General features: G+C 48.9%; 3 protein-coding genes across 7 annotated transcripts; 1 reads left to right on the forward strand and 2 right to left on the reverse strand.

Annotated features, from left to right (window-relative positions):
• Ltb (lymphotoxin beta) lies at positions 1-2,406 on the forward strand. Of its 3 annotated transcripts, none has more exons than XM_042684001.1 (4): positions 1-408; positions 995-1,040; positions 1,228-1,305; positions 1,750-2,406. In XM_042684001.1, the coding sequence occupies exons 1-4, from the start codon at positions 247-249 to the stop codon at positions 2,211-2,213; spliced, it is 750 nt and encodes a 249-aa protein (XP_042539935.1). In that variant the 5' UTR covers positions 1-246; the 3' UTR covers positions 2,214-2,406. The 3 variants fall into 3 exon arrangements, with proteins under 3 accessions (XP_042539935.1, XP_042539936.1, XP_042539938.1); XM_042684002.1 differs by having other exon boundaries at positions 1,753-2,406; XM_042684004.1 differs by lacking the exons at positions 995-1,040; positions 1,750-2,406 and having other exon boundaries at positions 3-408; positions 1,234-1,305.
• A 5,517-nt stretch (positions 2,407-7,923) lies between these two features.
• Tnf (tumor necrosis factor) lies at positions 7,924-10,763 on the reverse strand. Of its 3 annotated transcripts, none has more exons than XM_042684007.1 (4): positions 10,436-10,763; positions 9,834-9,879; positions 9,364-9,411; positions 7,924-9,068 (listed from the first exon to the last, which is right to left on the reverse strand). In XM_042684007.1, the coding sequence occupies exons 1-4, from the start codon at positions 10,616-10,618 to the stop codon at positions 8,650-8,652; spliced, it is 696 nt and encodes a 231-aa protein (XP_042539941.1). In that variant the 5' UTR covers positions 10,619-10,763; the 3' UTR covers positions 7,924-8,649. The 3 variants fall into 3 exon arrangements, with proteins under 3 accessions (XP_042539941.1, XP_042539939.1, XP_042539940.1); XM_042684005.1 differs by having other exon boundaries at positions 9,834-9,888; XM_042684006.1 differs by lacking the exon at positions 10,436-10,763 and adding an exon at positions 10,026-10,383 and having other exon boundaries at positions 9,834-9,888.
• Positions 10,764-12,775: 2,012 nt separating this feature from the next.
• Lta (lymphotoxin alpha) lies at positions 12,776-14,831 on the reverse strand. The gene is made up of 4 exons (XM_042684008.1): positions 14,659-14,831; positions 14,160-14,268; positions 13,997-14,084; positions 12,776-13,759 (listed from the first exon to the last, which is right to left on the reverse strand). Exons 2-4 carry the CDS (start codon positions 14,256-14,258, stop codon positions 13,356-13,358), a joined length of 591 nt encoding a protein of 196 aa, XP_042539942.1. The 5' UTR covers positions 14,259-14,268; positions 14,659-14,831; the 3' UTR covers positions 12,776-13,355.
• Positions 14,832-24,655: the final 9,824 nt, after the last annotated feature.

A 24,655-nucleotide genomic window follows, 5' to 3' on the forward strand; every position in this document is an offset into this window, starting at 1 on the left:
TCTCCCTAGGCTTCCTTCCCTCTGACCCATGTCTAACCCCTCTTCAGCTCTATTTGAAAGCAACTCCTTCCCCAGTTCAGAGAACCCAGGCATCTAACTGCCCCACCCCAGCTCTGGGTAAACAGGAAGCTGGGTGAGGGGAGCAGGGGTGTGGAAAGTCCCAGCCAGGTGAATGGGTCTATAGGGAGGAGGTAGCCCCACCCCTGAGGTATGAAAGCCCCCTGACCTGGATGTTGGTCAGTCTAGATGGGGGCTTCAGAGCTTCAGGGCCGGGGTGAAACTCCCCAGGGGAGAGGCTGCCTCCTGCTGGCTGTGGCAGGAGCCACTTTCCTGGTAACACTGTTGCTGGCAGTGCCTATCACCATCCTGGCTGTTCTGACCTTGGTGCCTCAGGAACAGGAAAGCCGGGTGAGTGGTTGTAGCAGACCCTGGAGGGGTACATCTTAGTGCTTCCTGACCTCTGGCTATGCTTGACCTTTGGTGTTTTGTAGACAAGGAGCTCAGATGGTTGGCTGATCTTGGTGGAAATGCCTTGTCTGCTTCTTTGCTAATTCTCTTTCCATGTTCCTGTGATGCTGTGGTGTCTTGATGTCTCCAGGCTCCCTCCTGGTTTTCTGGCACACTCAGGCCTCTATCTTTTGAACTACAATGTGCACTAGGGAAGTGCAGCAAACCCTAGGCCTGGGGCTTGGGTCCATGGTGGGAGGTGTGGGGTTGGCATCTATCTGCTGGATCTGGTTTTTGTTGTTGTTTTTTTTGCCAGTCCTGGGACTTGAACTCAGGACCTGGGCACTGTCCCTGAGCTTCCTTTTGCTCAAGGGTAGCGCTCTACCACTTGAGCCACAGCACCACTTCCAACTTTTTCTGTGTATGTGGTACTGAGGAATGGAACCCAGGGCTTCATGCATGCTAGGCAAGCACTCTACCATTAAGCCACATCCCCAGCCCCCATCTGCTGTATCTGAACTCTGGGCATTTGACTCCACCCAACCAGGTAATGGAGACCACTGGCCTGAGGGCACAGCGCCAGCAGGGACTGGGTAAGCGCAGACCACCGCCCCTCCTGCTCTCCAGCCTCACAGATTGCCAGCTCTCCCCCTGCATCCTCAGATACCCTCTTCCTCCACGAACGCAGGGTCCTCACCCCTAAGCCCTCCACCCCCCAGTCCTCTCAGGGGGAGCTTGCGTGGGTAACCATTCTGCTCCCAATGGTGGACTGTATTCCAGATCCAGCGTTTCAAGAGGTGTCAGAGAAGGAGCCAGAAACAGATCTCAGCTCCAGGCCTCCGGCTGCCCACCTCATAGGTAAGATTCTGGCAGATCTGAGTAAAAGGTTAACTAGTCCAAGAACACCAGCTCTGCGGTTCCAGCGCTGGGCCTCCCAACCCTTCACCACCTGGAGCACCCTCCCTGACCATCTCCCGAGCAGGCAAAGCCTGGCCCTGATCTCCCTGCCGCAGCCCTCCTCGCCCTACATCCCGGTGCCCTCGGCCCCCAGCTCACTCGTTCCCGAGGGGGCACCAGCGCCCCTGGGTCGGGTCGGGCACTGAGGGCCGCACCCACCTCCTGCCCACTCTCCGGAAGACCCGGGTGTGGATCGCTGATCTCGGGATCGGATCCCCCCAGAGCCCACCCGGGCACTAAGCGCTGCGCCCGCCCGCTGCTGCCCACTCTCCAGAAGACCCGGGTGTGGATCGCTGATCTCGGGATCGGATTCCCCCAGATCCCACCCGGGCCCCTTCTTTCCGGCAGGGGCTCCGATGAATGGCCAAGGGCTGGGCTGGGAGGCGAAGAAAGAAGAGGCGTTCCTGAGCAGCGGGGCGCAGTTCTCGGGCTCCGGGGGGCTGGCGCTGCCGCTGGACGGCCTGTATTACCTCTACTGTCAGGTGGGCTACCGGGGCCGGGCGCCCCCTGCCGGCGGAGACCCGCGCGGCCGCTCGTTCACGCTGCGCAGCTCTCTGTACCGGATCGGGGGCGCCTACGGGCCGGGCAGCCCCGAGCTGCTGCTGGAGAGCGCGGAGACGGTGGTCCCGGGCCGGGTCGGTGCTGCCGGGAGGGTCGAGTACGCGGCGCCCTTCTGGTTCACAAGCGTGGGGTTCGGCGGCCTGGTGCAGCTCCGGAGCGGCGAGAGGGTCTACGTCAACATCAGTCACCCCCATATGGTGGACTACAGTCGGGGGAAGACGTTCTTCGGGGCTGTGATGGTGGGGTGAGGACGTTCTGCTTTCCCGGACTGGGGAAAACAAGGACTGAGGGGTGCGAAGGTGTGAATCGGTTCGGTTGTTGGGGACCGAGACTCCTGGGACTCCGTGGCAATGGGGAAAATGTGGGAGATGCGTTCTAGAACTGATTTTTGAGCCTGATGAAAATAAAGGATGCCAAAGCCTTAGTGCTGCCAGGACAGATGCGGAGATGCTAAGCGTATCTTTTTATTGGGGTGGGGAGAGGTTTGCTGGGGGTTGGACTCTGTCTCATGCATTCTAGGCAAGCACATGATCCCTGGAGCTATGCCTCCAAGCCCCATTAGCATGTCCAATTTGGGGGGGGGGTGCACAGGAGGGCATCTCTGTATTTTTCCTATTGTATGAAATCACTTATATTGCATATGGTCTTTGCCCCACCCACCTGTGAGGCTAAGCCACCACACCTCATTGATGAGTCCAGTGGGAGGGTGGAAGGAGAGTCCTCCTTAGATCCAGAAGCTCTGCCAAGCATCCTGATTCTCAGGGCCAGGTAGTCACTGGACTCTTGCTGTACTCTTTTCTCCTGGGGTGTGCCCCATTGTGAGGGGTCACTATGGGAAAAAGTGCCACTCAGAAATGATCAGCGGGGGCTGGGAATGTGGCTCATGGTAGAGCGCTTGCCTTGCATGCCTGAGGCCCTGGGTTCGATTCCTCAGCACCACATAAGCAAAAAGAAAAAAAGCCAGAAGTGGCGCTGTGGCTCAAGTGGTAGAGCGCTAGCCTTGAGCTGAAGAGCTGAGGGACAGCGCCCAGGCCCAGAGTTCAGGCTCCACGACCAGATCCAAAAAAAAAAAAAAAAAAGAAAGAAAAGAAAAAAGAAATGATCAGCGGCAGGTGCCAATCAATGGTTCACACCTATAAGCTTAGCTACTTAGGAAGCTAAGATATGAAGATCATGTTTGAAGCTACTCCTGGGCAAGAAAGTCCATGCCACAAGACTCATCTCCAGTAAACTACTTTAAAAACAAAAAACAAAAAACCAGAAGTACAGGGGGAGGGGGGAGGCTGGGAAGGGATGTGAAGGGTAAACCAAAGGAGGAGGCTGCAATGCTTGGTAAGAAATGTACGCATTATCCTGCCCATGTAATTGTAACCCCTCTGTACAGTATATTCACAAATAAAATAAAATTAAATTAAAAAAAAAAAAACACAGAAGTAGCCGGGCGCTGGTGACTCACGCCTGTAATCCTAGCTATGCAGGAGGCTGAGATCTGAGGATCGCGGTTCAAAGCCAGCCCGGGCAGGAGGGACCGTGAGACTCCTATCTCCAATAAACCACCAGAAAACCGGAAGTGGCGCTGTAGCTCAAGTGGTAGAGCGCTCGCCTTGAGCTGAAGAGCTGAGGGACAGCGCCCAGGCCCAGAGTTCAAGCCCCACGACCGACAAAAAAAAAAAAAAAGATTTTAAAAAAAAGCTCATGGGCTGGGAAGGTAGCTCAGTGGTAGAGTGCTTGCCTTGCATGCCTGAGGCCCTGGATTCGATTCCTCAGCACCACATAAGCAAAAAGGAAAAAAAAAAGCCGGAATTGGCGCTGTGGCTCAAGTGGTAGAGCGCTAGCCTTGAGCTGAAGAGCTGAGGGACAGTGCCCAGGCCCAGAGTTCAGGCCCCATGACCAGACCCCCCCCCCAAAAAAAAAAAAAAAAAAAAGCTCAGGAACAATGTCCAGGCTCTAAGTTCAAGCCTTAGACCCTAAAGACAGAGGAGGAGGAGGGGGAGGGGGAGGGAGAGGAGGAGGAGGGAACGAATAGAAAAGAGTAGAAGAAATGACCAGTGGCAGAAGAAAACCCTAGTAGGGCTTAGGAACGTTAAGCCCTGGGGTGGAGTGGAGCAGCTCTTCCTGCTGGCTTTCTGAAAACCCCTCTATTCTCTAACCAAGAAACGCTTACCAAGGTGGTGGGGTCTGAAGCGAAGAGGCTAATGGAAAAGTGAGGGGAAGGTGTTTGAGGGAGATGGGGAGGAGCCAGGAGGCTGTGGTTGGAGTTGGAGGATACCAGGGAAGGCCTGAGGAGGAGGTGAAGGAAACTGATGCCATTGAGTTCCTTCTAGGTTGGGATGGAAAGTCCTCACCCTCTGTTCACACTTAGATTTTCCTTCCCCGAGGTGGGCAAGTGGCATGGGGCCCTTAGGGTGAGTAATAGGAGTCCCCCCACATCATAACCAACTTTTAGCCCTAGGCTGCCAGAAGCAGAGGGGGATCCGAGGCCCTATCTAGGTCACCCCAGTGGGTCACTCCACCCTCTGTAGCATACCACATAGCTGATTTTCCTCTCCCTGGCAACCCAGGTTAAAGGAAATCCCAGCTTCACTGGGGGCCCCCACTCACTGGGGCTATATTTCCGATTCCATCTCTGTCTTTTTCTCTGCGTCCAAAAGAGCCTTCCTGTATGGTGGAAGGATGACAAAATTCTTTGCTTAGCCAAATGTTAACCACTTTTATGTCTAATTTGAAAATGTACTTATAAAATTTAGTTTTAGTTAAAAAACAAACAAACCCTATCTTGGGTCTGGGAAGGTGGCTCAGTGGTAGAATGCTTGCCCTGCATGTATGAGGGCCTGGGTTCGATTCCTCAGCACCACAAAAGAAAAAAGCCGGAAGTGGCGCTGTGGCTCAAGTGATAGAGCACTAGCCTTGAGCTGAAGAGCTGAGGGACAGCGCCCAGGCCCAGAGTTCAGGCCCCACAACCAGATCCCCCCACCCCCCCAAAAAAACAACAAACTACCTTGCTTGCTCTGTGTGTGTGTGTGTGTGTGTGTGTGTGTGTGTGTGTGTGTGTGTGTGTGTGTTTTATAAGTTCTGGGGCTTGAATTCAGGGCTTGGGTGCTGTCTTTGAGCTTTTGTGCTCAAGGCTAGTATTCTAGTCCTTTGCGCCACAGCTCCATTTCTGGCTTTTTGGTGGTTAATTGGAGATAAGAGTCTTGCAGATTTTTTCTATCTGGGCCGGTACCAGCCTCCTGAGCAGCTAGGATCACAGGCATAAGGCACCAGCACCTAGTTCTTTATTTCTCTTTCTTTCTCTCTGTCTCACCCTTTCTTCCTTCCTCCTTTCCTTCCTTCCTTTCCTACTTTCTTTTTCTTTCTTTCCTTCTTTTTTCTGTTTCCTTCTTTCTTTAGTTATCTAACTACTTTTTCTTTTTTTGTCTGTCATGGGTCTTGAACTCTGGGCCTGGGTGCTGTCCTTCAGCTCTTCAGCTCAAGGCTAGCGCTCTACCACTTGAGCCACAGCACCACTTCCGGTTTTCTGAGTAGTTTATTGGAGATAAGAGTCTCACGGACTTTGCTGCCCTGGCTGGCTTTGAACTGTGATCCTCAGATCTCAGCCTCCTGAGTAGCTAGGATTACAGGTGTGAGCCACCAGTGCCCAGCCTAACTACTTCTAAGAAGTTGTACAAAGGAATTTTTCTTTTTTCCCCTCACTGGTTCCGGGATTTGAACCCAAGGCTTTGCTTTACAGCTTGAGCCATGCCTACCTCTTGGTATCTGATCATCTTTTCTATCTGGTCAGGTTCCTCACCCTCGGGGTGAGGGCTGAGTATCGTGGCCTGTCTCAACAAGTATTATCCTGCCCCTCGTTTTTCTTTACTCTTAACTATTTTCCATGCATTGGTCCCCCTATTCTGTTTCCCCTTGCCTATGCTATATTCAGCGTTGAGTCTAGTCTCTCTCCCCACTGCAAGACACCGTAGCAGTAATCTTCACACCTATCCATGGTTCTGAATATAGCCTTCCTTACTGTGATTTAACAAGTACTATTGAACAACATTTTGGATTTTTTTGTTTGTTTGTTTGCTTTTGGTTTTGTTTGTTTTGGGTCTGGTCATGGGGCCTGAATTCTGGGCCTGGGCGCTGTCCCTCAGCTCTTCAGCTCAAGGCTAGCGCTCTACCACTTGAGCCACAGTGCCACTTTCAGCTTTTTTCTTTTTGCTTATGTGGTGCTAAGGAATCGAACCCAGGGCCTCAGGCATGCAAGGCAAGCACTCTACCACTGAGCCATCTTCCCAGCCCCTGCTTTTGGTTTTGTGTCAATACTGGAGTTTCTCCTTAGAGCCTGGCCTGGACATTGTCCTTTAGCTATTTCAAAGCTCAAGGCTGGAACTCTACCACTTGCACTTCACTTCCAGATTTTTATGGTTAATTGAATATAAGGGTCTTGTGAATTTTCCTCCTCTGACTGGCTTTGACTGTGAGCCTTACATTTCAATCTCCTGATTTCAATCTCCTGAATAGCTAGGATTATAAGCCTAGTTGGTTTGGTTTGGTTTTGATGCTGGGGATGAAACCCAGGACCTTACACATTGAATAATTGTTTTCTTTTCTTTTCTTTTCTTTTTTTTTTTTTTGGGTCTGGTCGTGGGGCCTGAACTCTGGGCCTGGGCACTGTCCCTCAGCTCTTCAGCTCAAGGCTAGTGCTCTACCACTTGAGCCACAGTGCCACTTCCGGCTTTCTTTTTCTTTTTTTTTTTCTTATGTGATGCTGAGGAATCGAACCCAGGGCCTCATACATGCAAGGCAAGTGCTCTACCACTGAGCCACCTTCCCAGCCCCTAATTGTTTTCTTTAGCAGCGTACTCTATCTCTCTTTTCAGTTTACCCATTTCTCACCCCTCCCCAAATCTGTCAAAAAGATCAATGAGATCAGAGTTGTCAATTGAATCCTTTGCCCATATCTTACTTTTTTTTTTTTTTTTGTCGGTCATGGGGCTTGAACTCTGGGCCTGGGCGCTGTCCCTCAGCTCTTCAGCTCAAGGCGAGTGCTCTACCACTTGAGCCACAGCATCACTTCCTGTTTTCTGGTGGTTTATTGGAGATAGGAGTCTCAGGTCTCTCCTGCCCGGGCTGGCTTTGAACTGCGATCCTCAGATCTCAGCCTCCTGAGTAGCTAGGATTACAGGCGTAAGCCACCAGCACCCGGCCCATATCTTACTTTTTGTTTCTTTTTGAGGGGTTTTAGTGCTAAGGGATGACCCCCAAAGGCCTTGCGCATGTTAAGCATGAACTGGCCTTCCCCATCAAACCATATTCTTTGTTTTTATTTTCTTCAGTCTTCCATTTTGCTCACTGAGAAATGGAAGGGGATGGAGCAACCGGCAGGTGGTAAGGGAAGTAAGGCCAAAACCACTGAGTGTCCACCATGGCAGAGCTGAGCTGAATGTTGAGGGTTGAGCCTTCTCTTTTCAAGTGTCCAAAATGCAGTGTGCATTCCTTAGCTCCATTTTGTATTTACAGACAAGGTTGGCTGGTTCAGAGCTGGAGGTAGTGGTGGTTGGATTTGAATGTTTTGGAGCCCAGACACCTGAGTCTCTGGAAGTCCCTTGGCTGTGATTCAGTTACCTGAGAATGTGGTTCCTCCTTGCTGTCAGGCCACGACAGACAGCCGGAAAGAACTGCAGTACTTTCCCAGCAGAAATCTGGAATTCCCAGAGTGGGGAATTCCCCTGCCTTAAGGGACAGGTAATTAGGGTCTCCGGCTCTTGTTTCCTGGGTGAGGAAGGCTATGGGGCAGATTTCATTTTGTAGAGTGTCTTAGGCCCCAGAAGCCTAAGGACTGAGATCTGGGTCCAAGAATCTTTAGCACCTTAGAGAAAGGACTGCATTCAAGAAGTCTCCCCACTCCCCTGTTTCTTCATCCACCCACCTCACCCCCAGAGACAGATGCAGAATTAATCCAAGAATGAAAGTGTATTTCTTTTCTAAGCAATCTTTATTTCTCGCCACTGACTAGTAGGACGATTACAAATTCAACTCCCCTGGGGAGCAGAGATTCAGCCATGTAGTGACCACAGTCCAGTCACCAAATCAGCATTATTAAGACAATTGGATTAGATAGTTTGTTTTAGACATAAGCCAAAGGAGGTACAGGGGCCTGAGGGCCAGGTAGAAACCGCCTATAGTTCAGCTCCATTTTCACAGAAAACATGTCTGGCGTAAGGCAGCTCCTACATTGGGTCCCCCCCAGGACACACCTTGACCTTCCAAATAAATACATTCATGTGTTAATAAATAAATAAATAATAAATAATAAATAACCACAAGTACAATCATAAATAGAGAGGGCTTGCCCTGTGAGGACTCTGCATGTCAGGGAAGAGTCTAGAAACATCTGAAGAGAGGAAGGCCTGAGGTGGACTCCTGCCAAATGCTAGTTGAGGTCTTCTTCGAGGGGGTTTTGGAACCAACACCTGTCTGATCCCCTCATTCTAGACATTCCATTGGAAGCCCCAGTGAGTTCTAGAAATTGCAGTTTGAGTGACTGCCCTATTATCCAGGCCACATATCCCTGCATCTTTCATTTCGGAGTGTTGTTGATGATATTTATAAGCTTAGGGTTCAACTCTGATCCCCTAATTCCCTTCCTAAACCAGAAGAGGAGAAGGGCATCTGTGACAAATGAATGGACATCCATCCCTTTCACAAGGCAATGATCCCAAAGTAGACTTGCCCGGCTTCGGCAAAGTCTAGATATTGGGGCAGATTGACCTCAGCGCTAAGTCGATCACCCTTTTCCAGCTGGAAGACCCCTCCTAGGTAAATGGGCTCATACCAGGGCTTGAGCTCAGGCCCCTCTGGGATCTCCTTCTGGCACGGGCTCTTGATGGCAGAAAGGAGGTTAACTTTTTCCGGGTAGGAGGTGGCAAAGCGGCCGACGGTGTGGGTAAGGACGAGGAAAGAGGAGCAGCCTCGGCCCTTGAAGAGAACTTGTGAGTAGACGAGGTACAGCCCGTTAGATGGCACCACCAGATGGTTGTCTATCAGTTCCATGCCATTGGCCAGGAGGGCATTGGCACGTCGGCTCAGCCACTGCAGCTGCTCTTGCACTCGTTGGTCTGCTGCAGGGAAGGAGGGAGATGTGAGTCAGTGTGTCCCCTCTCAGTTCGCTCCCCACATCCTGGCCCTCAAGTTCTGCCCACCCCCCACTTCCGGTTCCTGTACGGTCTTTTCACATCCCGTTTAGTTGTGAGGTCCTGAGTATCCTTGAGGGCTTGCTGTTCCTCCACCTCCCCTTGAGTTCCTCAAGTAAAGTCTCCCAGGTCTCTCTATTCTCAGCTGGGTTAAGCCCCCCAAATCCTATGCCTCAGTGTCCCACCTGCTCCTTCCCTCAGGCACACACTCAAGAGTTCTTACCTACAACATGGGCTACAGGCTTGTCACTTGCCATTTGAGAAGAAGATCCTGAGGAAGAAAGAGAGAAGAAAAAAATCTGAGTTCCAAGCAAGGTGCTAATGGCTCACACCTGTGATCCTAGCTGCACAGGAGGCTGGTATGAGGGTCACAGTTCAAAGCCAGCCTGGGCAGGAAAGTCCATGAGACTCTTATCTCTAATTAGCCAACCAAAAGCCAAAAGTGGAGCTGTGGTTCACGGTAGAATGCTTGCCCTGAGCAAAAAAGCTAGGGCACAACACCCAAGTCCTGAGTTCAAGCCCCCCATACCAGGAGAAAAAAAAGCTGTGTTCCTTAATCTTCCCAGAAAATATGTGTCCGCTTTGATCACGATTGTGCTCCATTCCTTTTTAGAACCAAAGTTCTGAATTTGTCCCACTGTTCCCATTCCCTCCCTACCCCAGATTTAAGAGAGAGGCTTTGGGAACACTTACTAAGTTCGAGGGTATGGGCCAGTGGATTGATGCTAGGGAGGCCATTCTGGTACATCTGGGGGGAAAAGGAGAAAGAGAAGATCAGCATCAGAGGAGTCAGCCCCAAAGGAGAATGCCTGACTGCTAGCTACCTTGTCCTGCTGTCCCAGGTCTGTTTTTGCTCTCCATTCATCCATTTATTTACCCACCTACCTGGCCAGTCAACAGCTTTTCCATTGAGTGCCTTCCAGGAGCTAGGTACCAAGTCTTATCTCTCTTTCCTGTTCTCTCTGGTTTCATATCTGCCACATCTCTTTCTATTTTGCCACTTTTATCACTTGGTTCTTCCCCTTTCCTCTGCCCACATTCCATATCTCTCTTCACATCTCTCTTCATTTATGTGTAGCTGCTCATTCCTTCAGTCATTCATTGGAGTCATTTAGTATGTCTGTCCATGGATCAGACATTCTATTTGTCTTTCTCTCCTCTCCCCATCTCTTTCTGCTTCCTCATCTCTCTCCTCATTATTCTTTCTCATCAGCACCCATTTTTCTCTCACCACATCTTTCCCTCTCCTCCCTCAGTTCTGTCTGGGCGATAACAAAGGCTGGCAAGGCACTCACCTCTTCTCGCTGGGGGCCGATCACTCCGAAGTGCAACAGGCAGAAAAGTGTGGTGGCTCCTGCCACAAGCAGGAAGGAGAAGAGGCTGAGGCACAGATACCTTCTGGACCTCTGGGAGCTTAGCTTCTTGGGCAGTGCCTCCTCTGCCAGCTCCACGTCCTGGATCATGCTTTCAGTGCTCATGGGGTCCTTCCCAGATGAAGATGGGGAGCTCTGGGGCAGTGAGAGGGACAGAATCAGCCTGTCTGGCCGCTTGTCTGGGGTTATTTCCAGAGGGAGTGGGGCAGTGGTCTACAGTTGCTTCTGTCCTTCCTGGCTGGTCCCCTGGTGTCCTCTCTGAGGGAGCTTGTGCTGGCTGAGTGTGCACACAGCTGCCTTTATAGCCCTTGAGGCAAGAAGAGGGCGGGGAAAGGCTCTCATTCAACCAGCGGAAAACTTCCTTGGTGGAGAAACCCATGAGCTCATCTGGAGGAAGCGGTAGTGGGTCCTACACCTCTGTCTCAGTTTCTTCTCCATTGCGGGGGCGGAGGTTTGGAAAGTTGGGGACACCCAGGCATCAAGGAGACTCCTCACCCACCCCTCCAGGATTCGCAGGCAATTTACCCATGTGTTTCTAGGACTCTGGGAGCTAGCCCTTACTTCCTCTAATGCCAATTGTGTCTTATTTCTTTAGGTAATAGCATTTCTGGTCTATTTTCCTCTGAGGGTAGAACTTGACCTGGGGGACTGAGAGCGGGTTGGGGGGGGGTTGGGGGGGGCACGTGGGGGACTTCACAAAGCCGAGAACTCAATGGAGGAGGAAAGCTATGTCTGACTCCCAGAGCTGGTAGGGGGAACTGAGGGCAAGGCAACTTGAAACTAGGGGGATGCACAGGATCTCTGGGAGGGCTGAGTGGGAGTGGCAGGGACAAGCCTGGGACAGCCCCAGAGGGAGTAAAATTAGTCCTGGGAATTCACAGACCCCCACAGGGCAGGCTTTCTTCTTTCATTTTGACCTGGAACTTACACTGCCTCTTTTTCAGTCTTGACTTCCAAGGAACTCTGAGGCCTCCATTTTTGTTTTTTGTTTTTGTTTTATTAGGGTTTTTGGTCATGGAGTTTGAACTCTGGGCCTGGGCGCTGTCCCTCAGCTCTTCAGCTCAAGGCTAGTGCTCTACCACTTGAGCCACAGCACCATTTCTGGTTTTCTGGTGGTTCATTGGAGATAAGAGTCTCACGGACTTTTCTGTCCAGGCTGGCTTTGAACCACAATCCTCAGATCTCAGCTTCCTGAGTAGCTAGTGTTACAAGCATGAGCCACCAGTGCCCGGCTGTTTTTGTTTGTTTCAATTGAAACCCCCAACTCTCAGAACGCTGGCATATGACCATGTCTCCTCAATTATTTCCTCTTGTAGTTCTAGAGGCTCTCTCACTCCTAAGGGCTTGACACCTTCCAGAACATTCCCATAGCGCACACCATAGTTCTGGCGATTCCCTCACTCTGTGGTGTGGTCACTCACTTCTTCTGAGAGGCCTCCTGGAATCCTCACTCCTCAGAGCCTCCACATATGACCACAACTCTCCAAGAACCCTCCCCCGCTTCCCACCATTCCGTGTCCCACACTTCTTCTTTGTCTCCACAGCTTCTCCTGGCACAGTCAGGCTGCCTGGACTCCATAAATCAGCCATATATATCTGGAGAAATTTGAGTCCCTTAATCTCTTTTTTTTTTTTTTCTGTAGGTCATGGGGTTTGAACTCCGGCCCTGAGCAACTTTTGCTTAAGATTAGTGTTCTAGCCCTTTGAGCCACAGCTCCACTTCTAGTTTTCTGGTGGTTAATTGGGGATAAGGGTGCTGGTGCCTCACGCCTGTAATCCTAACTACTCAGGAGGCTGAGATCTGAGGATTGCGGTTCAAAGCCAACCCCGGCAGGAAAGTTCGTGAGACTCTCATCTCCAAGTAACCACCAGAAAACTGGAAGTGGTACTGTGGCTTAAGTGGTAGAGTCCTTGCCTTAAGCTGAAAAGCTGAGGAACAGAGCCCAGGCCCAGAGTTCAAGCCCTTCAAGTGACAAAAAACAAAACAAAACAAAAACCAGCCAACCACCACCACCACCAACAAAATGAGTCTCATGGACTTTCCTGCCTGGACTGGCTTTGAATCTCGATCCTCAGATGTCAGCCTCCTGAGCAGCTAGGATGACAGGCCGGAGCCTCTAGCACCCAGCAATCTCCTTGTTTTTCCCATAGCTTCTGACCACTCTGAGGGTCCTCAGGTGTTAGAGACCCAAGGAAACTCTCCCTCTACCCCAGATAAACACACAGAAGCAGACAGTGCTTTTTACAGACAAAAAAAACATTTATTGGGCTTCATTGAGGGTGCAGATGGTCTTGTGGGTATCCAGCCAAGCAATGGCTAGCCTCTTGCTTCCTTCTAGACCCCCTCAGTCCCTCAGATCTACTTTTCCCTCCACCTCCCTTTAGGTGAGCCCCATGTGGATATGTTCTCATTCTCCATTTCTGGGCTCATTCTCTCTTTTCTCCTGATGCCTTTTTATTGCTCCTCTTGCTCTTCATCATCTCCCATAAATAAATAACTTAATTTCCTTCTTGATAAATAGTTCCCCTTCCCTGACATCTGTTCAAGTTCTCTGTGACAGCTCATCTCCACGTCCATGTTTCCCTGACCTAGACAAGCGGGACAGACACGCAGCTCTGTCCTAGGGATTTCCTCAGAGGAGCTTCGGCATATTCCACACAGGTGTTGGACTGCTAGAATGCCTGGAAAGCTCCAGGTAACTGGAGTGGACGTCTTGAGACTGTTGGGATGGGCAAAGGAGAGTTGCTGTGACCCTTGAAATGGTCAGAATGGAGATAAATAGGGAGAAGGCCTTGAAATCAATTTCTGTCTATCTTTTTCTTTTCTAGACTTTTCCAAGTTCTACAGAGAAAAAGCTCCAAAATAGACACTACTGGGCCTTAAGTCTAGATGAGAGAGGCCGTTTGTCTGAGTAGATAGTTGGTCCCCCTGAGTGAGCACAAACACAGCGCCCACATACAGTGAGCGCATCCACGGTCCTTCTATCCCTGGACACAGAGATGTCTGGGCACTGAGGATAGGCACGTGGTTGGGGTACTGGGAGGAGAAGAGCTGGACTTCATGGGTTAGGAGGAGAGGGGTGCCGTCGGAAGGGCAGCTGTTGCCACTGAAGAACACCTGAGAGTAGACGAAGTAGAGACCAGCCGTGGGGACCACGAGGGTATTGTTGTTCACAGTGAAGCCATGGAGAAAGGTGCGATCTGTGTTTGCTGTCCAGCTCAGTGAGCCGGGGGTGTGAATGTCTCCTAGGAAAACCATAGAGGGTAGGGATGGCAAGTCAAGGGCTTATTAGGTCAGTGGTCTCTACCCTGAGAAAACAAGCCCTGGAGCACTGTGTCCCTAGGAAATGGCTGGAGAGAAGTGGAAGGGCATGGATTGCCTCTGTCCTTAGGATAGAAGTTTAGGGGAGAAGCAGAGTCCTTAGTTTCAGGGCAGGAGGTCATCTGGGGATTACATGGTTGGGTGGTCAGGGAGAAACTTACCAACAAGGTGAGCAATAGGGCTGAAGGTGCCATAGAAGGAATACTTGTGGGGGTGTTGATCTGTAGACTGGCCAATACGAGTGAGACCCTAGGGGAGAACAGTTAAGAAGGCTTTAAGGCTGTAGAGTGAGGTTGCATCACCCCAACAGTCCTTATGTCTCACCTGGGCCCCTGGTGGCAGGGCCAGTAGCAGCAGCCCCTGGAGGAGGAGGAAGGGGCTGCCAGGCACCCTCAAGAGGTGGAGACGTCCAGGTGGTGTCATGGGGGAAAATCTGCAGAGAGAGAGAGAGAGAGGACTATGAATGGGGCGGGGCCCATAGCAGAAAACAGACCTGCTGCCTGCCGGTGGGGACAATCACACTGAGACAGGAAAGCAGACCAGACACAGGTACAGAGGCCCCAGGGTAGGCAGAGGAAGGTAGAAGGAGAGAGATGGAGGGAAGGAGAGAAGGACAATGACACCATCAGTGAATACATGACAACGGTGAGAGAAATAGGCTGACAGATGGAGATTTAGAAACCATGAACAAACCAAAACTAAACCCATCAGGATCCAGGCCCAGGCAGGCTAGGACCCAGGTAGGAGGCAAGAAGGGCCCCGGGCTCAAGCAGAGGGGCAAGATGCCTGGGTAACCCAAGGAGATAGGGTGGGAAAGCCTCACCTGCTCAGTGCCTGGGCCCCGACGGACGCTTGTGTCCCTTTATAGAGGAAGCGGCAGTGGCTGCGTGGCAGGCAGCGGGCGGGTTCTAGGTCGGGGCTGGGGCCTGGGGAAGCCCCCAGGGCTTAGAAGATGCTGCTGTTTAAGCCGAAGGCAGGAAAGGCTGAGGCCTAGGAGGGAACCGCAGGCCAGAGCTTGGTGCACTTGAGTTCTGGGAAAGGGAGTCAGGGGAACTGTGGGTCTGGGACATCCAGGGAGTGGGGTTAGGTCTAGGAGTTCCAGAGAAGGAGCAAGTGTTTCGGGGAGTAGAAGGAAGAGGAGGGGGAACAGCTGGGCTGTGGCTGGAGGCCTGGTTCCTTGAAGAGCAGTCATTTGTAACACCTCTGCTCCCTTGGCTGATTATAGATAGGCTTTTTTCTACCCATTTCCCTCTCTTGCACCCTCCTGTCTTTCTTGTGCCCAAAGACATTAGTCACATTTGTCCCCATATAGTTTACTTTCCAGGTCTCTTGGCAGGTTTCATGCCAAAGGTTCCATGATAGACCTTCTTTGTCTGGGACATCTTTTGTGCCGATTTTTCCGGTGAAACTTTTAATGGAGCTCCATTTCACTCTCCAGGGTCCAGATTTGGAAGATGATTTTTTTTTGGGGGGGTGGGGAGAGTTTCTTACACAAAGATGATTGGCTTATACTCATTATAGGTCTCATCTTACTTCTGAAGGATGCTGCCCATATTATGGCCCTTACAGATCAGATTTAGATAACCCCAAGTACATACACAACCCAGGATTCTACAGCTCCATATTAGGGACAGCTTCAGAATTTCACGGTTGCAATTCTAGCACCAGGGAGGCTGAGGCATGAGGATTGTGAGTTCCAGACAAGCCTAGGCTATATTGAAGCAGACAAAGTTACCCTTCCTAGTAACTATGGCCATTTTGCCAGTATGTGGCTACATGAGGCTGTCCACCAAAATGTGGGTTTCCAGCAGACCAGTTGGGGCTAGCTGGATCAATAGCAGAAAGTCCACAAGCTAATTTTGAAATTGTACACCCGGCCTGGAGTTGATGTTACCCCTATCTGACCTTTGCCTTTCTGATTAATTTTTTTTCTTCCACTCCTGGGGCTTGAACTTGGGGCCTGAGTGCTGTCCCTGAGTTCCTTTTGTTTAAGACTAGTCCTCTACCACTTGAGCCACTTCCAATTATTTCTGTGATTAATTGGAGATAAGAGTCCCATGGACTTTCTTGCCTGGGCTGACTTTGAACCAAGATCCTCAGATCTCAGCTTCCTGAGTAGCTAGGATTTCAGGTATGAGCCACCAACGTCTGGCTATGACCTGAGGTTTTTTTGTGTGTAAATAGCTTGGATAAAACCCAGAGTCTAGCCAGGTGCTGGTGGTTTATACTTATAATCCTAGCCACTCAGGAGATCTAAGGATTGCATTCAAAGCCAGCCCAGGAAGGAAAAAACATGTGATGGAAAATGACTTAGCCTAAAACACTCATCTTCCTCCCGCTACCCCCTATTGCAGCCATATCTTAGAAGTGTCCCTGCAGCAGACCTTGCTAAATCATCTCCATTCCTCTCTCCCCTGAACAAACATACCCTGAGATTTTGGAGAAGAAAGCCTGAGACCAAGACCATGCCTCATACTGATGCACCTAACACAGAGGCTGCTGAGACCCTCAAACTCCTTAGTCAAAAAAACATTGCTCATCCTCCCCACCTCCATTTCACCTGGCTTACATCTGCACCCCCTTCTGCATTCTATCTGCCTAATATTCAAAGAACCCTAGTTGTAAGGGGGACCCCCTCGTTTCCTCTTCAGCCAGGCTGAAGGAGACTAGGTCACCCTTCCCTGGCTTCTCTCCTGAATAAAACCTGTTGAGTTAGCTTTCTGCCCTTTCTTTATCCTGATAACCTCCTGACTCAGTTTCCTTATACCTTGAGACCGTTATCTCCAATTAACCACCCCCAAAAATAGAAAATAGAGCTATGATTTGAAGTCTTGAGTAAAAAAGCTCAGAGACAGCGCCCAGGCCCTGAGGTCAAGCCCCACAACTGGTAAAAACAAGAAACAACAACAACAAAATAGAGTCTCCTCCTCCTTGGGACCCGAATTTCTTTCTGGCAGTAGCCTGGTTCAGGTCACCAATAATAAACTCCTTTATCCTCTCTAAAAAGTCATGATCTTTGCTGGTCTGTGCTGCTATAACATTTGGAGGTCCCAATGACATCACTTCTATCCACCCATTTTTGTTTTGTTTTGTTTTTGGGTCCGGTTGTGGGGCCTGGGCGCTGTCCCTCAGCTCTTCAGCTCAAGGCTAGCGCTCTACCACCTGAGCCACAGCGCCACTTCTGGCTTTTTTCATTTTGCTTATGTGGTGCTGAGGAATCGAACCCAGGGCCTCAGGCATGCAAGGCAAGCACTCTACCACTGAGCCACCTTCCCAGTCCATGGCCTTCGTTTTTCTTAGTCTCCATTTATGTGGTCTTTGTCTTCCCCTCTGCTACTTCCTTCTATAGCACCTGCACCTAACTACTCTTGGGTTTCAATCTCTAGAAATATAATTCTTCCAATAGTAAGTCCAATGTCCTCCAGTGTGTGCTTAAGAACTTAAAAAAAAGTGTTTAAGAAGAAAAAAATTAATCTCTGTGTAATATAATATAGCCTCAATATAAATTGGTATATAAAGTGCTCTGGTCTAAAAAAAAACTGGGTGAAAAACAAAGTAAGGCCATTGCTTAAAATACATGGTTAAAAAAATAAAAAAAAGAAATGTTGGGGAGACTATAAAATTGTCTCCAAGCAAATTCAGAAACCTTAGTGAGTCAAAATGACCCACTTTTGGTATAGGATGGACGTTGTTAGACCCACCTTAAATTTCTACAAAAGTGGTAAGCGCCAGTGGCTCACTCCTGTAATCCTAGCTACTCAGGAGGCTGAGATCTGAGGATTATGGTTCAAAGCCAGCCTGGGCAGAAAAGTCCATGAGACTCTGATCTCCAATAAATCACTAGAAAACCAGAAGTGGCACTGTGGTTCAAGCTGTAGAATGTTCACCTTGAGCTGAAGAGCACAGGAACAGAGCCCAGGCCCAGAGTTCAAGCCCCACAACCGACCAAAAAAAAAAAAAGTTTTCTACAAAAGTTTGAACTTTTATAAGTTATAAAATAATTTGGGGAACTGAGAATTGAGAATGTAGCTTAGTGGTAGAGTGCTTGCCTAGCATGCACTAAGCCCTGGATTCAATTCCTCAGTACCACATACACAGAAAAGACTGGAAGTGGTGCTGTGGCTCAAGTGGTAGAGTGCTAGCCTTGAGCAAAAGAAGCTGAGGGACAGTGCCCAGGCCCTGAGTTCAAGCCCCAGAGCTGATAATAATAATAATAATAATAATAATAATTTGGGAGGTGCCTGCCCCTCCTTTCAGGCTCTCAAGATTAAGACCTATCTAGGCAGGGTTCAAAAGCCAATTCCTATGCTAATGTGCCTTGCTGACAAAATTGTTCTAAATGTTTTCTGTTCTAGCAGTGTTTACAAGTAGAGATTCTGAGGCCAGGCGCTGGTGGTTCATGCCTGTAATCCTAGTTACTCAGGATGCTGAGATCTGAGGATCGAGATTCAAAGCCAGCCCAGCAGGAAAGTCTGTGAGACTCTAATCTCCAATAAACTGCCAGAAAACCAGAAATGGCACTGTGGCTCAAGTGGTAGAGTGCTCGCCTTGAGCTGAAGAGCCCAGGCCCAGAGTTCAAGCCCCATGACTGACTAAAAAAAAAAAAAAAAAAGTAGAAGTTCTGTTTTATGTTGGCAAAAGTTTGTGTTGTTTTAGTCTTTGCTTTTCTAGTATTAACCACTAAGGGCAAAAAATGTCATTTGCTACTGAGTTAAAGAAATCCTACAGCCGGGGCTGGGAAGGTAGCTCAGTGGTAGAGTGCTTGCCTTCCATGCATGAGGCCCTGGGTTCGATGCCTCAGCACCACATAAGCAAAAAGAAAAAAAAAGCCAGAAGTGGCGCTGTGGCTCAGGTGGTAGAGCGCTAGCCTTGAGCTGAAGAGCTGAGGGACAGTGCCCAGGCCCAGAGTCCGGGCCCCATGACCGGACCCAAAAAAGAAAAAAAAAAAGAAATCCTACAGCCGATTTTTTTTTTTCTTTATTTTTGTCAGTCCTGGGGCTTGAACTCTAGACCTGGACACTTTCCCTGAGCTCCTTTTGCTCATGGCTTGCACACTACCATTGAGTAACACCACTGCTTCTGGCTTTTTCTGTGATTAATTGGAAATAAGTTTCTCACAAGCTGGGCCTGGGTGCTGCTCCTGAGCTCTTTTGCTTAACGCTAGCTCTCTACCACTTTGAGCCACAGCACCACTTCCAGTTTTCTCATAGTTAATTGTAGATAGCAGTCTCACAGACTTTCCTGTCTGAGCTGGCTTTGAACTGTGATCCTTAGATTTTAACCTCCTGAGTAGCTAGGATTACAGGTGTGAGCCATCAGCACCTAGCTAAAGAATTGCCTTTTAAATGAGTATGTAAAATTAAAATGCTACTTTTTGCTGTTTAATATTTCTGTTTCCCAAGTACTTAAGCTGCCTTTGATACAGAGCTAAAAAAAGATACCAGACAGGCCTGTGTTCCTGTATTCCTCATTGTAGTCAAGAAAGCTTAGTGACATCTACTTGATTCCATTTTAATTAGTATCTTGGTGGGGAGGTTATATGGGGGGGGTGGCGTGGGGCTTGAACTCTGGGCCTGGGCACTGTCCCTCAGCTCTTCAGATCAAGACTAGCACTCTACCACTTGAGCCACAGCGCCACTTCTTTTTATGCTTATGTGGTGTTGAGGAATCGAACCCAGGGCCTCATGCATGCTAGGCAAGCACTCTACCACTGAGTCATCTTCCCAGCCCCTTAATTAGCATCTTTTTTTTTTTTTTTGGGTCCAGTCGTGGGGCCTGAACTCTGGGCCTGGGTGCTGTCCCTCAGCTCTTCAGCTCAAGGCTAGTGCTCTACTACTTGAGCCACAGCGCCACTTCCGGCTTTTTTCTTTTTGCTTATGTGGTGCTGAGGAATCGAACCCAGGGCTTCAGGCATGCAGGGCAAGCGCTCTACCACTGAGCCACCTTCCCAGCCCCTTAATTAGCATCTTAAAATACAATTAAAAATAACTAGATTGTTTAACCAGCTGCTGTTTCAAAACTCTCATCAATACTACTCTTAGGTTTTGCCATTATAGATTTGGTCCATGTAGCAAATACAGTCAGACCCAGAGAGGGGCAAAGTACAAATTATAGCCAGGTGTGGTTATTGCTGGAATGTGGATTGGGGCAGACCAGGTAAGTCTATCTGAACCATCAGGGAAGTCCGCAAGGCCTGGTTTAAAATAATAATACAGAAGAGATAGTAACAGATGTCGTTTTTGCACAGCTAGAAAGGAATTGACCACCTGGTCTGAAGTTGATGAGAGCCTGCCTGACCTTTTGTATGTAACCAACCTGTTCAAAGTCTAAGTTACTAAGTTACAAGTACTTATTTGTCAAATTTAACATTTTTTTTGTTGATCATGGGGCTTGAACTCAGAGTCTGGGCCCTGTCCCTGAGCTCTTGTGCTCAAGGCTAGTGCTCTACCACATTGAGCCACAGCTCCACTTCTGCTTTTCTAGGGTTGATTGGAGGCAAGAGTCTTACAGACTTTCTGCCTGGGCAGGCTTTGAACTACAATCATCAGATCTCAGCCTCCTGAGTAGCTAGGATTAAAGGCATGAGTCACCAGCATCTGGCTCAAATTTAACTTTGATTCTTCATAAGCGCCATGTAAGCCTTGCTTTAAAACTATTTCTATTGATCTCCTTGTTGCTTAGATTGGAAATCAGAGTCTATTGACGATGATTCTCACCTGATCTGTCTTTCACTTCCCTCAAACATGGGATTCAGCCAACTGGGATACTTCATCTCAGCAATGAGCAAAAAGACCAACTGGGACATTATCCCAGAAAGGAGAAGAGACCTACCAGACCCACCATGACAAGGCTTATCCTGGCAATGAGGGACCATCAAGGCATTTGGGAAGAATTGTTCAGATAAGAGGAGATGGTGTCAGATCCTGAAAGGAGCCACTTGTGCTTGTCCTTTCAAAAGTAACAAAAGGTGGGAGATCAAAAGGAAATAGTTCTTAAGGCTGGACACAGGTGGCTCATGCCTGAAATCTTAGCTACTCAAGAGGCTGAGATCTGAGGATCATGGTTCAAAGCTAGCCTGGGCAGGAAAGTCCATGAGACTATTTTTTTGTGTGTGTCAGTTGTGGGGCCTGACCTCTGGGCCTGGGCACTGTCCCTGAGCTCTTCAGCTCAAGCCTAGCACTCTACCACTTGAGCCACAGCACCACTTCCAGCTTTTTCTGCTTATGTGGTGCTGAGGAATCGAACCCAGGGCCTCATGCATGCAAAGCAAGCACTCTACCACCGAGCCATCTTCCCAGCCCTCCATGAGACTCTTATCTCCAATTAACCACTAGAAAACTGGAAGTGTTGCTGTGGCTCAAGTGGTAGAGCCCTGGCCTTGAGCTGAATTGCTCAGTGACAACAGTGCCCAGGCTCCAGACTTCAAGCCCCACAACCAGGAAAAAAAAGGAAAAAAGAAAATAGTTCATAAGCATGCCTATCTAATGCTAGCTACTACCTGTCTACCTTGTAATTGGGCAGGAATTTACACTCTTGCCTGTCGCTTGCTGTTTCTGTTTATAGTGGGTAGTAAAATGCTAGCATTGCCTAAGGTATTTGGTCTGGCACCAGGCATATGAATTCATTTGGTCAAGGAGAGAGGGTAAGGCCGGAGGCTCTTCCAGAGCCTCAAGATAATGACACTCAGCCATTTGGACCTAAGGTATCTAAATACTGTGTGTATATTCCAGAAACCTAGATAATGTCTCCTTAGTCCTTCAGGATCTGCACACTCAGATTAATGCTTATATCTGACTCTGTTCTTAGCTTTTTTTTTTTTTTTGTCATTTGTGGGGTTTGAACTCTGAGCCTAGGCATTTTCCCTGAGCTCTTCAGCTCAAGGCTAGCACTCTACCACTTGAGCCACAGTGCCACTTCTGGTTTTCTGGTGGTTAATTGGAGATAAGAGTCTCACAGACTTTCCTGCCTAGGCTGGCTTTGATCCTTAATGCTCAGATCTCAGCCTCCTGAGTAGCTAGGATTACAGGCATGGACCCGCAGCACCCAGTTTTTGCTCTTAGCTTTAATGATCTCCTTACTACTTGGTTAAAAAACATTTAACCATGAGGTTAAAAAATTGCTGGTTGTCTTTATAATACTAATATGTGGGGGGATATTAATTTACTGTTCCTTTTATTGTTTCTGTGGTTTCTTATCCTCCCTAATTTCTCATATGGCTTCCTTTCCAGTTCAAAGAATGTTCCTTATGACATGGCAGTCCAACAACTAAATTTCCCATGTCACTCCTTGATGAGCTAGGACAACAAGACTTCAGTTCCCTGGCTAGGAAGAGCCAATGCCCCTACGCAGTTCAAAGCAATTACAGAAGATGGATCTTCACCCATCAACTTCCCTTAAGATGGAGGGACTGAAGTCACTTTTGAGGAGAAAATGAGCAAGACAGATTAGAAAAAATAGGCATGGGGCAGTAGTGATGACAAGTACAGACTCCCTTGAATGTGGAGACCTCATTTACGAGAGAAGGTTACAGGCTCAAATTTTCTGTCTTCCCAGGAAATTGAAATAGACACTCCAACTGTCAAAATGTAGAAAATGAGATTCTGGGTCACCAGAAGGGACCCAGGGGTCTCTTTCATAATCTAGAGGCTCCAATGATCCCAACCACCCATGAAAATTGGTCCTTTGGGTGACTTCAAACATCCCTTTTGTTCACCCTTTCCAATTAGCTCCCCTGGCTCCCCAGGAGCCTACTGAACATCCTGCCCTCCCAAAGGTGGACTTGTATGATTTGCTGCAGGCCACTGTGGGGATGGTCAATCAATGACCGAGACTGCCAGATCTAGCACAAGACTGCTAGCTATGTCTTCAGTCCAGATCCACTAATTACACGGGGCTAGGCTCCCAACTGCCATAGGGTATAGAAAGGTATGCAATTCCACAGGGCCAGTTCTTACCCTGGGGGATATCCAGGGAAACACCTCATGTTTTGTTAAAGGCCCACTCAACTCAATCACCCAAATGCCTTCAGCATGCATGGGGAATGTTACCCAACAAAATAATATCACTACCCATTGATTTTTTTAAGTTAATATTGTTTACATTGCCCCTGAGGAAACCTGTTCTGCATGTACTGATGGCCTAAAATCACCTATTGATGGGTCTTTACAAAAAGGCTTCTGTGCTGCCACAGGTTCTAGTATATAGAGGGGAAGATGTTTTCAACCTCATGGTGCCCCATCTGGCCTATGCCAAGAGAGCTGTGATTACACCAGCCCTGGTCTGCATAGGGATCATTAGGGCTTCTGCTGTCGGGACTGCTGCTCTAGGTGAAGGGGGATGTTGACACCAAAATGCTGAGCAAAACCTTCGACCTGAACTTGTGAGGATTGGAGACGGCCATCACAGACCTCCACACTCAGGTCAATTCCTTGGCTGAAGTTGCCCTCCAAAACCAGCGTGGCCTGGACCTTTTGTTTTATGCACAAGAAGAACTATGTGCAGCACTTGGGAAAGCAAGTTGTTTTTACACCAAATAAGTCATGTATCAAATTGGTTTGAAAATTTTTTTGATTGGAGACCAGTGTTACCATCCTGAATTAGTAGAATTACTGGACACATTCTTATTCTACTCTTTCTCCTTACATGTGACCCGTGCATCCTTAAGAGCCAAAATGATTCACAACAGAATGGAAGCTCTCAAGCTCTTCTTGTTATCCTGCCAATATGAGCCATTTGTCAGCAATGATGTAGTACTTAAGTCTCAATGATTTGAATTATGTATTAGATGGAGGAATGGAATAGACAAACATCCCTCCCTCCCCTGCAAAGGCCATTTTGCCAGAAGGTGGCTACATGAAGCTGTCCATCATAATGTGGGCTTTAGGCAAGCCAGGTGGGGCTAGCTGGATCAATAGCAGAAAGCCTACAAGGTAATTTTGAAATTGTACACTCATTCGGGCGCTGGTGGCTCACGCCTGTAATCCTAGCTACTCAGGGGGCTGAGATCTGAGGATCATGGTTCAAAGCCAGCCCGGGCAGGAAAGTCCGAGAGACTCTTATCTCCAATAAACCAGTAGAAAACCGGAAGTGGCGCTGTAGCTCAAGCGGTAGAGCGCTCGCCTTGAGCTGAAGAGCACAGGGACAGTGCCCAAGCCCAGAGTTCAAGCCCCACAACCAACAAAAAAAGAAAGAAAAGAAAAGAAATTGTAGGGGCTGGGAAGGTGGCTCAGTGGTAAAGCGCTTGCCTTGCATGCATGAGGCCCTGGGTTCGATTCCTCAGCACCACATAAACAAAAAGAAAAAAGGCGGAAGTGGTGCTGTGGCTCAAGTGGTAGAGCACTAGCCTTGAGCTGAAGAGCTGAGGGACAGCGCCCAGGCCCAGAGTTCAGGCCCCACAACTGGACCAAAAAAAAAAAAAAGAAAGAAATTGAACACCTGGCCTGGAGTTGATGTCACCCCTACCTGACCTTTTTGCTTTTCTGATTAATGACCTATTCTTTTTTTTTCTTTTCTTTTCTTTTTTTTTTTTGGGTGGGGAGTTCGGTCGTGGGGCCTGAACTCTGGGCCTGGGCACTGTCCCTCAGCTCTTCAGCTCAAGGCTAGCGCTCTACCACTTGAGCCGCAGTGCCACTTCCAGCTTTTTTCTTTTTGCTTATGTGGTGCTGAGGAATCGAACTCAGGGCCTCATGCATGCAAGGCAAGCGCTCTACCACTGAGCCACCTTCCCAGCCCTGACCTAATTCTTTGTGTGTAACTAGCTTGCTTACAGTCTCCCCTTCCTCAGAAATACATTTATTGAACTGGATATAGTGTTAAAAGCC

Source organism: Dipodomys spectabilis, unplaced genomic scaffold (genome assembly GCF_019054845.1).
Source record: "Dipodomys spectabilis isolate Male_0828 unplaced genomic scaffold, ASM1905484v1 ptg000085l, whole genome shotgun sequence".
NCBI classification, from domain to species: domain Eukaryota; kingdom Metazoa; phylum Chordata; class Mammalia; order Rodentia; family Heteromyidae; genus Dipodomys; species Dipodomys spectabilis.